Source organism: Platichthys flesus, chromosome 8, assembly GCF_949316205.1.
Source record: "Platichthys flesus chromosome 8, fPlaFle2.1, whole genome shotgun sequence".
NCBI classification, from domain to species: domain Eukaryota; kingdom Metazoa; phylum Chordata; class Actinopteri; order Pleuronectiformes; family Pleuronectidae; genus Platichthys; species Platichthys flesus.
The window spans coordinates 234977-249497 of NC_084952.1; the positions used below are offsets into that span (position 1 = coordinate 234977).

At 46.9% G+C, this 14521-nt stretch overlaps 1 protein-coding gene across 3 annotated transcripts; it reads left to right on the forward strand.

Annotated features, from left to right (window-relative positions):
* The first annotated feature begins 1882 nt into the window (after positions 1-1882).
* matr3l1.2 (matrin 3-like 1.2) lies at positions 1883-13803 on the forward strand. 3 transcript variants are annotated; one of them, XM_062394089.1, is made up of 22 exons: positions 1883-1969; positions 3307-4208; positions 5761-5822; positions 5899-5937; positions 6025-6122; positions 6215-6264; positions 6413-6529; positions 6765-6890; positions 6974-7150; positions 8561-8685; positions 8757-9033; positions 9116-9325; positions 9407-9503; positions 9586-9602; positions 9777-9899; positions 10065-10193; positions 10295-10423; positions 10513-10643; positions 10724-10970; positions 11347-11482; positions 11551-11666; positions 11748-13803. In XM_062394089.1, the coding sequence occupies exons 2-22, from the start codon at positions 3438-3440 to the stop codon at positions 11808-11810; spliced, it is 3240 nt and encodes a 1079-aa protein (XP_062250073.1). In that variant the 5' UTR covers positions 1883-1969; positions 3307-3437; the 3' UTR covers positions 11811-13803. The 3 variants fall into 3 exon arrangements, with proteins under 3 accessions (XP_062250073.1, XP_062250072.1, XP_062250074.1); XM_062394088.1 differs by having other exon boundaries at positions 1902-1969; positions 3304-4208; XM_062394090.1 differs by having other exon boundaries at positions 1902-1969; positions 3304-4208; positions 6221-6264.
* The last annotated feature ends 718 nt before the right edge of the window (positions 13804-14521 follow it).

Genomic DNA, 14521 nt, shown 5'->3' on the forward strand with positions numbered 1-14521 from the left:
TACACTTTAATAACATGATGTTTATTATTAATGTGAATGAAGATTTGTAATATTTAAGATTTATGACAATTTAAGTGAAATAAAAAAAAACTGTAGAATTTGTGTAAGTGAGGGAGAGAGAGGGAGAGGGCGAGTGAAAGGGAGAGAGAGAGAGAGAGAAGAGGGAGGGAGATAGAGAGTGAGAGAGAGGGGGAAGTTGGAGAGGGAGAGGGAGGGAGAGAGAGAGAGAGAGAGAGAGAGGGAGAGAAGAGGGAGGGAGATAGAGAGTGAGAGAGAGGGGGAGCTGGAGAGGGAGGGAGGGAGGGAGAGAGAGGCCATATGGTTTGGGAGCAATAACTTGAATTTGCTCCAACAAAGAAGTGATTGAACGGAGGAGAAGAAGCTGAGAAAACTTCTTCTTTCTTTTTTCTTTCAGCCTAATTAAGCTGTTGTCTGGGGGGGGCTGATGGGGGGTGGGCGGGGGAGAAGGGGGAGCTTATGTGGGGGTAGAGGGACGGAGGACGTGATTTGTCATACAAGAAGGAGACCCCCCCCCCTCAACCTCCCTTGCATATGTCTCCTTCATTTACATATGAAAGCTGTGTGTGTGTGTGTGTGTGTGTGTGTGTGTGTGTGTGTGTGTGTGTGTGTGTGTGGGTGGGGGGGGGGGTCTGATGGTATTTTATTTCTTCTTCTTCACAGAAAGAGAAACAGAGAAACTAAACATGATGAAGAACATGGCCCCAGTCGAAACAAAGTCAGAATTTTCCTTCGGTTCAGATCCAAACCAGAGAAACTTGGTGAATGATCAGTTTCTTCTTCAGAGGAGAAAAAGAAGGAAGAAATAAAAGAGAGACAAAGGTGAAGATGAAGGAGAGAAGGAGGAACGACGAGGGAAACACTTTCAGTGTTCTTAATAAAACTGAAAAATCATGATGAGTCCTCGCGTCCAATTTTGAATCAATTGTTCAATTTTTCATGACAAGTCAAAGGTTTGGTGAGAGAAGCTTGAATGTTTAGTTTTGTGTTTCCTGTTTAGTGAAGAGCAGAAAGTTGAAATGTGGTTCAGCGACTCAGATGAAATGATAGAGACCTTCTTCCTCCACAACCTCTCATCTTGTCTCAACTTCTATTATCTTATTACCCTTATTTACAGCTACATATATCTTATTATAGTTTTACTATATAAAGTACACTGTAGGTTCACCTCATTCTGACTCTGCTGTAACAAGTGAATTTCCTCAGTGTGGGATCAATACGTTTCATCTTAAAATGAAGTCTGATGTATTTTTGTGTGAAAGGGGATAAATATTAATATCAGTTGATTCACTCATGAGCTCATGATTTCATGAGTGAATCATCTGACAATAAATGAAAAAGTGACAGAAACCTGACACACGACTGAAACGACCACAATCAAACAAGACACAGGCGCCACCTGCTGGACAACGGTAATTTGACTTTGCTTTGTAATTATTATTTTCCACGTCACTTTTATGAATCTTAATTCTTAAACAAAAAAATATCTTATAACATTTGACAGTGGTGCGTTTTCTTTAGATTATTATTTCATTTATGTTTTGTTTGATATAATTAAATCTATCTATTTATTGAACATTTGAACATCATCTGTATAATATATATAATTATTTATATAATATCCCAGTCCAGTGCAATGTTAATCATATTGAATAATGACAGTTGTTGTTGACACTGGGACTAATGTGTTCAAATGTGTATTTTGTTGTTCATGTCATTAATCTGAATCGGCAAACAAACTAAAATATTCACTAATAATTCAGTAATAATGTAGTTATTAGTCTGTGATTATTAACCGTTTCTTTTATTTAATAGTTTAATTCATAAATCGCCATATTCACCGGAAACAGACGCGCTGACGGATTCTCGCGATACGTCCGCAGCTCTCGCGTGTGTTAGCAGCTTTAGCTTTAGCTGCAGCTAACGGAGCGACGAACGAGCAACAACTAACGTGAGTGTTTTCATCTTAAATATTTTATATGGAGACAAACATGATGAATATGTGGAGACAGGTTTGTTTACACGTTGAGCTCCAGGAAGTCTCAGGCCGGATGTGTAAACCGCGTTAGTGGCTGGTTAGCATTAGCATGTGAAGCAGGCTAATGCTAGCAGCATGCTACGCTCTGACGTTGGGCTCAGCCTCAAGATGGAAGCAGATCCAAGGACGACACCAGGACCCGTTAGCTTCATTAGCTCTATTAGCTCCATTAGCACCGTTAGCTCTGCTGCTAACTCCTGCAGGGTTTCTGCAGCTCTTTAAAAACACCAGCTGCGAACTGCACCACAAGGTCTTACTGCAGATCTGCAACACGTCGCTCACACGTTGTGAGTAGAGTCTCACATTCCCAGTTTGTCTCACATTCCCAGTTTGTCTCACATTCCCAGTTTGTCTCGTAGATGTAAACAAGGATCAACTTCCTCTGTTCTTAAAGAGTCAAACTCCAGAAACTTAGTGATCAGTGAATGAAGCTCAGTCCCATGTGAGGACCCTCTCCCAGGAGACACACACATGCTGATGGAACTGAACACAACAACACAACAACAGGATTCACAACATGAGAAGAACCAGTTTGTAACTTCATGTTTAAGTGTTTATACATAAAGTCTGAAGGAGCAGATGACCAGAGGAGTTCCTCTCATACCCGACTGCTAAACACTGACATTAAGTTTGATGTAAACATCGATAAGTGTTCAATTCTGGCATCGAGCCGCACAAACCCGCTGGGTTCTCTGTGAGAAGTTGAAAGGATGTCGGTTCAGATCCCTTCATCCATTAACTCTAAACTCTGAAGGTACGAGGATTCTTTCACAGACACAGAACATGTTGGTTCACAGACTGTAACTGTAGGAAATGATTTGTAGTTATTAATGTCTGCGAGCAGGACTGGGGATGCAGGGGGGGGGGGGTCACAGGGTCACAGGGTCCTCCTTCACGTCTTTATGAAAGTTCCTGTCAGACATTAACAGTCAGTGATCATATAAAGGTTTATCAGACTAACCCCATCTCTGATGTTTGATATCCAGAGTTTCTCGTTGTTTCCTGAGGATGTTTCCTTCTCTCTGTCTACATCAGTTCATTCTCTTCCTCTTCCTTTCATCTTTACATCTTTTACTGTCTCCTGTAATGTTCCTGTCCACGTTGTAGCAGCTGACCTCCACTCAGGGGACTGTCTCTGAATCCCAGTCCTTGTCTTCCACGCCTCTGTGGCTCAGCGGCGTCCGCTGGCTCCGGTTCTCACAGCCGAGGCAGCTTTTGAAGAATGTCTCTACCTCATTGTGTTTCAGCAGAAATCAGAGAGGGAGAGGAGTTCCCCGTCACTTTGATCAAGTCTCACTTCACCTGTCCTTGAAGAATAGACTCTGTTCAGCTTCTCTATCTTGACTCACCTGCCGAGGCGGCAGCTCCGCTTTGTGCCGTCATGTCTCAGAAGTCGCTGCTGGACGGTGGTCAGAAGCACTTCGCCGTGGGCCGGGGGCTCCTGGCCGCTGCAGAGACCTTGAACTTCAGCATGAACGAACAGCGATCCAGCCGTCAGATGGGGGGCATGTCCTCAGGTGTGGGGGGGGGCGGCGGTGGCACGGAGGGCCAGGACGGCAGTGGTCAGATGCCCCGGCGAGGCGGGGGCAGCAATCTTGGCAGCACCATGAAGCTGTTTGCCAGTTTGGGGCTGTCGCCATCAGACCTGGACGCTCTGGCTGAAATCCCAGAGGAAGAAATAAGCGTGGAGTCCCTGCCGCGCATCCTCATGCAGCTCAAGAGCCGCAAAGGGGATGTTGGAGAGCGGCGGGGGGCGTCCTCCATGTCCTCTGACTCTGTGTACCGAGGAGGCAGGGACAGCTGGGACAAGGTGCAAATGGGGAGGATCGGCAGTCCGTCTCTCGGTGGGGGTTCGGCCCGGGCACAGCCCTCTGCAGACTTTGGGTACAGTCCCATGCAGGACGTCTCCGGCCGGGGCTACGGCTTGAATTACAGCAGTGGGGGTGTAAGCAGAGAGAGGCCATATTCTGAGCTTTCCCACCACGACTCCTACGGTGGACTTGGCATGGGGCCGCCGGCGTCTGAACCCGTCTTTATGCAGAGGAGGATGGGCTCCCCGTCCAACGGAAAAGTCCAAGACTTCTTGGGAGTCGTGCCCCCCATGTTCCCCCATGTGTGCTCTCTTTGTGACTTTGACGTTCATTCCACCATGGTGAGTACCGTCCAGACTCCTTCCTCTTTCTTCTCGGACTAACTTTGAATGTTTCTGTTAAAGTCTTCTGTCCACGTCAGTCAGTGGCAGATGCTAATCAGTCCTCCAGGGACAGGACGTTGTGTTATGTCTCTTACCTCATGAACTGATTCTTCATCGTGTCGCTCTGACACCTGAAGCTCTCGACCCGACTCAGTCAGATGTGAGTCTCCTCAGTCGTGACCTTTCACCCTCTAACCAACATCATCCAGTTTGTGTGTTCACATTCTGGATGTACAAAGCAGGAAGTTACACAGAAAACTTCACAATAAAATTCACTGTTATTCTTCAAACAGATTTTTTACCTCCAGGAGAATAAAAGTAGCCCAGACAGAACGCCGTGGACCAATCAGCAACAGCCGTTCCCACCCACACCTTTAATCTCATCTATATGATCCACACACAGGACTGGAATCAACTAGTACATACATATTTACTTATTTTATTAGAAAAATAATTGTATATGAACCTCGAGCTATGCAGTGCAAATCCAATAACATCCACATTGAAGCAAAACAATTTGCAAAACACAAATGTAAAAAACACATGAAGTGCAAATAGTGGCTGTTAAACATATCTTCTTGCTGTTTGTATAACAGAGCACAACAATAACATCAGGGAGATACATATCCGTAAACATTAATACTGGATTTCCTCCAGCCTGAGACCTCCGGCGGTTCCCTGTAACCCCCCCGATGAGAGGGCTGATGCTCTCAGCCTGTTTTGAAAGAGTCTTGAAGCTTGGATAAATATTGTCTGTTTAGTTTTTAAATGGCGGTGGCTCACTGTACATGTCCCAGGGTCTCGTTAGTCAGCATCTAACCCAGCTCATAACAACGCTCCCCCGCTGATGATGCGTTCAGGTGTTAATGTGATGGTCAGCAAATACAACAGCTGTTATATAGGTCAGATAAAATAAAAACAATGTGGAATTTAAATCTCATGGCTGTTTCATTAACTGATGATAAACATTTGTTTTAATCAACCATAAAAGTTTTGTGGTAATTTATTGTTTACTTACAATTCTGACACTTTTTTATTTATGCATCTTCTGTGGCTTCTCGGCCCACCAGGGGGCCTTGGCCCACACTATGAGAATGACTGGTCTACAGTATCAGCTGAAGATTAAAGACCTGAGGACGATTTATGATTTATCATGTAACAGAAACAAAGACTTTAGATGTTTCAACACTGATTTCTCTGAAACTGCTGTAAAATAGAATTTGATCAGCAGTTAAAAACTGCACAAAATTGATCCTTTGAACAAATGAAACTTTCTACTCACTCAAAGTTCAATAAATAACTTGTGATGTGGAAGGAGACATTTTCACTTCATGTTCAGATTAATAATTTAGTGTTAAAATGTTTTCATGCTCTAATGTTCACACAACACTTTGAGGAGAATATGCTTAAAACGCTTTAATATGAGGGTGAACTGCTCCTTTAACTAACAGTGTGTGTGTCTTAATGTGTTTGTCTGTCTGTTTGTGTGCGTCTCTGTCTGTGTGTGTAGGAGTGGAACCAGCATGTTAACGGACTGCGACATGCTGAGAACAGACGTGTGCTCCTGGACATGTGAGTCACCGACACAGTGTGAACATGATTGATGATTGTGCAGATGTTTTGTTGTTAAACTCAATGTTGTGTTCAGGTATCCAGAGTGGGACCCTGCCATGTCATCAGGCAGAGGGTGAGACAGACACACACATGCACACACACACAGACAGACACACACAAACAGAGAGATGTTTAGTAACACAGCAACTCTTTCATCCAGGGGGGGTTCTCTGGAGACCCCCAACCTGTCAGCCGGACTACTGGGACCTGCCCCCATGTCTTCAGCTCGGGCAGCAGGAGGGACGTCCTCCAGCTGGGGTAAGACACTGAGGACATTGACATGGTCCTCCTCCTCAAGTCTTTCCCATGAAGTGTAAGTGAAGCTGACTCAGTGTTTGTTTGTGTGTCAGGAGCAGGAGGATCTGGTTTGTCAGGAAAGAACCAGCTGGGACAGAACAAGGTCAGTGTCACTGATCCTGGTGATCACAATCCAATGTGTTGACGAGGACCCACACAGTGTTTTCTGTCCTGAACCACAATAGATCCTATGTGTTTGTGTATTTGCTGCGTTGAAGCTCAAAGTTGACGTTGAAGTTGTTTGTCCTCAGCTGAGGAGCCGAGTGGTGGTGGTGAAATACGCCAGGAAGCCTCTGAGCAACAAGACTCTGTTTGCCTTCACCGAGCCGTTCGGCTGCCTGAGGGAGCATCTGGTCCTCAACAACAAGGTCAGGAGACACATGTCCACATCTGCTTCAGTCCCATTCTCACCTTATGTCTCCAGCACCAGTCCGAGGCGTTCAGGCTTTCACTTGACGTTCACTTGACCCAAAGATGAAGTGATAATATTTTGAGGTCAAAGGTCACAGGGGCACATACTATTGTGAATGTTATATGTCGGGAGCATCTGGAGGGACTGAAACTGAAGCAGCACTTGATTGAAGGCCTCTCTGTCTCCATCAGGCGTTCTTAGAGATGAACAGCCACGAGGAGGCTCAGGACATGGTGAACTACTACGACCAGCACCCGGCAGCTCTCTACGGGAAACCCCTGACCTTCTACCTGTCCAGGAGGCTCATGGTCATCGAGGTAGTTTTAAAACAGTAGTTTTGTGATGTAGCATGACATGTCCCTCACACTCAAACACTCACACTTCTGTATCTAACCGGCAGAAGGAAGGTCAGTCTTCGGACACGTTGATGGACATGCCCATCAGGGAGGTCAAAGGTCACGGCAGCCAGGTGGTTTTCTTCTCCAACCTGCCCAGAGAGGAAGAGAAGAAGAAGGAGCTGCTGACCATCGCTGGACGCTTCGGCATCGTGGAGAAACACCTGTTTTTAACGGACCAGGTAAAGAGGAGACGTGTTCCTGCTTCTCTCGTTCTGTCTCTCCTCCTACCCCCCCCCCCCCCCCCCCCCCCCCACAGCAGACTGCTCTGTCTGTGTTTGTGTGTGTCTCTCTCTCTCTCTGTGTGTGTGTGTGTGTGTGTCTGTGTCTCACTGTGTTTATGTGTGTGTGTGTGTGTGTGTGTGTGTGTGTGTGTGTGTGTGTGTGTGTGTGTGTGTGTGTGTGTGTGTGTGTGTGTGTGTGTGTGTGTGTGTGTGTGTGTGTGTGTGTGTGTGTGTGTGTGTGTGTCTCTCACTGTGTTTATGTCTGTCTGTGTGTGTCTGTCTGTGTGTGTGTCTGTGTCTCACTGTGTGTGTGTCTGTCTGTGTCTGTCTGTGTCTGTGTCTCACTGTGTTTATGTGTGTCTGTGTGTGTCTGTCTGTGTGTCTGTGTGTCTGTGTCTCACTGTGTTTATGTCTGTGTGTGTCTGTCTGTCTGTGTGTGTGTGTGTCTGTGTGTGTGTGTCTGTGTGTCTGTCTGTGTGTGTGTGTGTCTTTCTGTGTGTGTGTGTCTGTCTGTGTCTGTGTGTGTCTGTCTGTGTCTGTGTGTGTCTGTCTGTGTCTGTCTGTGTGTGTGTGTGTCTGTCTGTGTCTGTGTGTGTGTGTGTCTGTCTCGTAGCGGGCTGAAGTTTACCCCGGCCCGGGCCTCGCCCCCCCTCCCTCTGCTACAGGATGAGATCAGGTTCTATGATCCTCAGCTGCTCAAAGATCACGACCCGTACATTTATTCATATTTCAAACTTTCCTGCTGAATGTTGGAGATAAACTCTGGTTGTTAATAACTTCAGAGTGTTTTTAACTGATCACAGTTCAGCTTCACTCCTCAGCTGCAGCTGGTTGTGTCTGTGACTCAGTCAGTTGTTCTCTCAGGAGGTGGAACCCACTCAGCAGAGTCACAGACGCTCAGGGAGAGAAGGAGGAAACTCTCCTGTTCACTCTCACTTTCATCAAGCGGCTGCTTTCAGGTGGAAAGTGTTTATTGATTATTTTCCTCAGAGGTGAGAAGCTGCAGGATGTGTCCGAGGTCCGACCGGCTCCCAGGATCCTTCACCACCTGTCCCCCGGTCCCATCAGCAGACTCTAGAGAGCCTTTAAGCTCCGCCTCCAGCTGTCGATCGGCTCTACAGTCATGCTTCTAACGTCTCACACCTGCTTTTTAACTTTCAATGCAAGTTTCTGATTCTCATCTGGCTGTATCCTTTTCGTATTTTATCATTTGAAGTGTTTCAGGGCGAGTACATTATTCAATTCACTTTTCTTCAGTGTGTTTATTCTGACTCTTGTGTACTGTTTGTTGTTGTCGTTGTAATATGTAAGAGATATTTCCCTGTGGGACAATAAAAGTATATGTGATGAGATGATGTGTGTGTTCAGGCGTTTGTCCAGCTGGGGACGCCGCAGGACGCCGAGATGCTGGTGAAGTATTACAGCGTGAACCCGCTCACCATCAAGGGTCGACCCATACGCCTCAACATCTGCGCCAAGTACAAAACACTGAAGTGAGTCCACAGCTTCACTCCCACTCACAGAATGTAGAGCTTTTGTATGAACTCACTCATTTGTGTGTCAGTGTAAACCGCCGACAGGCGGGGTCTGCCGGAGAGGGGCGGGGCCAGAGGAACGCCTCCTCTGGATCAAGGACCTCCTCCAACTCCAGAACGTCCTCGTCCAATGCCAGGACCAGAGAGGAGGAGAAGAAGGAGCAGGAGGAGAACAGAGCCAAGGCTGAGGAGAAACCTGCTGAGGGGGAGGAGGGGGTGTCTGGAGTGATTGAGGGGGAGGAGCCTGTAAGCGATGGAGACGAGAAGGCGGAGACAGGGGAGGAGTCTTCAGGAGGTGTTCGGGAGGTGAGGAGATGCTGAACAGAAACAAACATGGAGGATTAACAGGAAAGTTGTTTCTGAAAATTAAAGTTTGTGATGTCGGCAGGTCCCTGATGATGTCACTGATGATGTCACTGAGCACACACCTGAGCCTGTGGGCGGGGCAGAAGGTGAAGCCAAGCAGGGGGCGGAGTCAGATGGAGCAACGATACCAACTGAAACCCAAGATCCCCCCGAGGAACACGAGAACAAAAAAGAAGCGGTGCCAGAACCCGGAGAGCATCCAGAGGCGCTGGAGGAGGCGCCTGCTGACGAGGTTCATCTCAGATTTGATGTTTGATTCACTTCTTTCATCAGCAGCTGAGATCAAGTTAAAACTTTGAGCCTGTTCCCGCAGCTCGATCAGGACTTCATGGAGAACATGGAGGACTTTGTGACGCTGGACGAAGTCGCAGAAGACGAGGACGAGGAGCTCAGGGACTCGGACACCACCGGTACGGACGGCCCACTGAGTTCACATTTCACCTTGAGACGGTTCCGTGTGTTTTAATGAGTTTTGTGTCTTCTTCTCTGCAGACAACACAAGGGGGGGGGTAAGTACCAGTCACATTATTTACATGTGATGGTTTGTCGATCAGTGTTACATCACCTACGTGGGCGGAGTCTACCTATACTCCACTCTGATTGGTTTGTAGACGGCGTCTGACGTAGGCGTGTGCTCAGTGGGGGGGGGGGCACTTTGTTCACAGGCTGTTGTCTTCTCTCAGGGGATGAGGGTCGTGAACATCTGGGGTTTCAGACGAGGGTTCAACTTCCTCAACGAGCTGCTGGCTCTCGCAAAACCTTTTGGCAAAGTGGTCAAACACCTGGTTCTGGACTTAAGACTCGAGGTACCTGGAGCAGTTTGTCTGGAGGATTATCAGGTTAAAGGTCAAAGGTCACTCTGACCTCGTTAACGTACCACAGGAAGTGATTTGCTTTAAGTGAGACACATGGAAGCAAACCGAACCCTGATTGGTCGGTGGAGGTGCTGATGGCAGGTGTGTTTGTCTCAGGCCTACCTTCAGTTCGAGATGGAAGAGGAAGCTCGAGCCATGGCCAAGTTCTACAACAGTAACGTCACGGCCACGGTGTGCGGCCGACCCGTTAGGATCAGTCACTCCATGACCTACCCCACCATCCAGGTGAGCGCCTCCTCCTTTCTTCTTCTTCGTCCCCTCAGTTGTCACAGTGACCTCTGCAGGTCGGTGTGAGCTGATGAACTTCTTGGTGTTGTGTTGCTCAGTGTGGCTCCAGCCGGGTGGTGTACATCGGTCAGATCCCCAGCGGCAAGTACAACGACGAGGCCGTCCTGAAACTGGCCGAGCCGTTCGGGGTCGTCAGGAAGTATTTTCTCAACAGGATCAAGAGAGAGGTAGGACACCTGCGCTGAGGAGGAACCTCATGAGAAGGAAACAAGGAGCAGCAGGACAAACAGTTTCTGTCTGATGTCTTTGTCCTCAGTGTTTCGTTGAGATGGAAAACGCAGAGGACGCAGAGAAGATGGCAGAAGATTGCAAAGTCAATCCCCCAAAGCTCCAAGGGAAGCGTCTGACGGTTTACGTCAGCAGGAAGTACAGGCAGCTCAAACACGGGTGAGTTCAACACACACACACACACACACACACATTCATCCACAGCTCCACTTGAACCTGTTTGTTCTTTGGGTTTCTAGACATCGATGTCTGAGCACAACCAAGAGAGACAACAGCAGTTTGACCACAACGTCCTCCAAACATCCTGAAGAGCCTCCAACCAAGAAAGCCAGGGAGGAGGAGAAGCCAGAGGATGGAGAGAAATGGGAGGAGGAAGAAGAGGAGAAGGTGGAGGGGGAGGAGAAGGAGGTGAAGCAGGATGAGATGCAGAGCAGTGACGAGACGAATCCTGATGTTTCTGATCAGAAACTCAAGAGTGAGGAAGACGTGAGTCAGAGAATCGATCACTTCAACTGGTCTGCACTCGTTTACTCAAACCTCAGTTTACTGCGTCGCTCACATAAAACAATGATTTACTAATATAACAAATATTCACAAATCAAATAACAACACGTTTGAAGCTTTGATTAAAAGGAAACTATTGAGGCCCAGCAGAGTGTTAGCTTAATGCTAACAAGCTTAATGCTAACCTGCTCCAAATAATATTCAAAACAACCAAGGACGCATGAAGAGCACATTGTCAAGAACAACGACAGATATATATTGCATGTTAGTCTGGAGCTGATGATTCCCCCCCCATACAATGTGGTGATGTCATGGTCTTGATATGAAATCACACCCTCACCCCTGTCCCCTGCTGCAGGACGTCCAACAGGATGAGCAGGTGGACCAGACGGAGACGAGGCAGGACAGACACACTGAGCCCCCCCCACCTGCTGAAAACAAACCCAGCGTGGCGTCTCTGCCGCTACCCCCCCATGACCCCGACACCCCCATCGGTGAGAAAAGAGGAGAGTGTGTAGCATGGCTCTGTGACAGAGGAGCTCACGTCTCTGTTTGTTTGCAGGTGTTGAACACGTGAAGACAGGTTTCTACTGTCGAGTCTGTTTCCTGTTCTACTCCAACGAGGACATGGCGAAGAAGACGCACTGCAGCAGCCCGGCGCACTACGACAAGCTGCAGGTGAGACGGGGCTCCGCCCACATCTCATTGACACATCACTGGGTTAGTCACATGTGTGATGAACGCTTTCTGGTGTTTCAGAAATATCTGGAGAAGGAACAAACCAAAACAGAGAAGAAGAGGGCGAGGAAGACGTCGTCATGAAGCCAGGAGGTTCCTCATCAGGGAGGAGCAGGAACTTAACTTTTTAGTTTGGTGTCGATGAGGAGACGCTTGTCATTGAGGAGCTCATCCAATCAGGTGTTCAGCTGGAAGAGGTGGAGGAGGAGCCTGACGTGATGAGCTGCTGCTCTTCAGATCCTTCATCCAGCTGGTTTAAAACATCTGTTTGAATCAGATCCTCATTCTTTACAGTTTTAACCACCCAGCTTTTACAGTGCACAAGCACTTAGCATAAAGAATGGTGAGGGGGGGGGGGCTGTAAGCATTGCTCCCAAACTTTCTGTATTCAGATAAAATGATTCACCGGAACTACTTTACTAACGTGTGGATGAGTACGCTGCTGTACTTGATCAGGAAATAGATCCAAGTCAGTTTCACTATCAACGCAAAAACACATTCAATGTTTGACAACAGGTGTCTGCAGCAGGCCTGAGATTCATTCAATACTTTTCAAAACCTCTTTCAAGACCCAGCTGAACTAGGAGCTGTAACCGGTCACATCACCGACACTCTGGAGTTTGAGATTTTAAAATTAAATGAAGTTTGCCATTAAATGAACTTCTATGTAGCACTGTATCAACACAACAGAATTCAGACCGGCCGGGACCAATAGAGGGCGCCAAACACATATCAAACACTCAATACAAAAAATCAATGATAAACTAAAGCAGAGGGATTTTTGGTGGAAAACAATATTACTTTTAATACCTGCTCCATGAGCATCAAAAAAGGACCCCCCCCCTCCCTGCTTTCCACACAGTTTACAGGGAAACAGACATTCACAAAGTTCTATTCTTGTTATTAATAAACCCACTGCCAAATCGGGCACTTTGTTGTTGCAGTCACAAAATTATAAAATGAGTTACAAACATTTAACATCTGAACTCACCTAGCAAAAGTGGAAGATGATAAACAAGTGGGGTAGGATCAGACTCGGTTGTGGCTTCCCCAGGAGGATGAGCATGCTCCAACACAGACTGGTCACCTGGAGGCTCCCACAGTTAAACCTCAACAGGAAGTTGATGCTAAGCTAGCGGCTAAGCTAACTGCAGCTGGTCGATGATCAGAACCTTAACTCCCCCTCCCCTCCTCCTCCACTCACATCAGCTGTCGGAAGAGAGGAGAGTGAGTGGTACAGAGCAGTAGATTCAGACTCAGCCCAGAGTCTGGTTCAGATCAGGTTGATTATCTGGTGTGTTGAAGGAATATTGATCAGATCTGGTCCAGGTCCAGGTCTTGGTCTTGGTCTTCTTCTCTACATGAGACCATTTGTCTGAAAAAAAATCTAAGTTTTCCCTCAATCAAGTTGTTGTTCTGTCACTTGATTAGTTTGTTGATTGATTTGCTCGTTGATGGATTGGAGGGGACACACAGACACAGTGAACCTGATTCTTCATTATTACTGTACGAGTGTATCCAAGTGTTTCTGTGTTTGAACGTCTCTTCAGGAGGAAAGACCAGGTCTGTGTCTGAGGACCTGAGTGAAAACACTGCATCCATTTCCTCCTAATGGACCCAGAGCAGCAGCTAGCATTAGCCCGGGTACCCAACTCTATCCTCCCCTGGGAACCAGAACCATTAGATCAAGGTTCCCCCATCACTCACACCCACACACTAACACACACAAACAGTCTCACACACACTCACACCCATACCCACTCACGCCGACACAGACACTCAAAGACTCACACACAAACGCAAACACACTCACACAGACACACACAACAATCACATTTGTGTAGTTGGTGTAAAAGCACAGAAAGTGTGTAAGGGATTTATTGTTAAGGTGCATCTGATAAAACCGCTCAGACCTTGTGTGTCAGCAGCAGAGACCCCACGTTCTCCTTCATCAAACATTCATATTTACAATACGTTCAAGATTGTAAACATTCTGCAGCTGTTTGTGTCTGAAAGACGGGATTCAGTTTGATGACCTGACAACTGATCACCAAGAAGAATAAAGTGTTCAACTTCATCTCAGACACAAGGATGTCTTTGTTTTCATTGTGCAAAAATACAGTTTCCTTAGTGTTTATACGTAAACGTGTGTTATTTTCCATGTGTTTATTTGTAGAAGACATCCTGAGGAAGAAGAGATTCAATAGGAAATAGTCATAATGTTATGAGGAGAGAAATCGGAATGAAAAGTTAGAACTCTGTCGCAAGTCCATGAAAATCAACTCTTTAACAAAACACGTCTCCAAACTTAGAAAGCATGCGTTGGTGTGTCTCCTAACATCTGGAAGTGAGGAGGCTTTCCAGCTGTTCCTGCAGCTCTGTGCCAGCGGGCTGAGCGGCAGACCCACGATCAGTTTGGTTTCCACCAGCGTCCCTCCTCTTGGTGACGGAGCAGGAGCGTCCGTGCATCAGTGCAGTCCGTCGGCCACGGAGAAGGACTTGAGGGGGGGGGGGGGGGGGGGTGCAGGAGACGATAGAGCGACAGCTGAGGTCCTGAAGACTCAACACTGACACATAGAGAATCCAAAACATTCACTAGGGACAAACTCTAAAATTATGGAATATTTAAAATGCCTAAAACTGTAAAAGAGAAATTGAAATACGTGTTTCTGTATGAAAGGGACAATTATTTATCTTTTTGTCTTTACTGCTAAATGAACAGTTTGTCATTGTGCCACAAAAAGTTAATTAAGAATGTGTTGAGTTATTACTGTTGTCCAGCAGAGGGCAGCACA

Excerpts from the sequence above, each read along its gene's own strand:
- matr3l1.2 (XM_062394089.1), top strand. The coding sequence starts at position 3,438 with ATGTCTCAGAAGTCGCTGCTGGACGGTGGTCAGAAGCACTTCGCCGTG. Across the intron at positions 5,938-6,024 it reads GCCATGTCATCAGGCAGAGG|GGGGGGTTCTCTGGAGACCC; the intron begins GTGAGACAGACA and ends TCTTTCATCCAG. Across the intron at positions 9,900-10,064 it reads TTCTGGACTTAAGACTCGAG|GCCTACCTTCAGTTCGAGAT; the intron begins GTACCTGGAGCA and ends TGTTTGTCTCAG.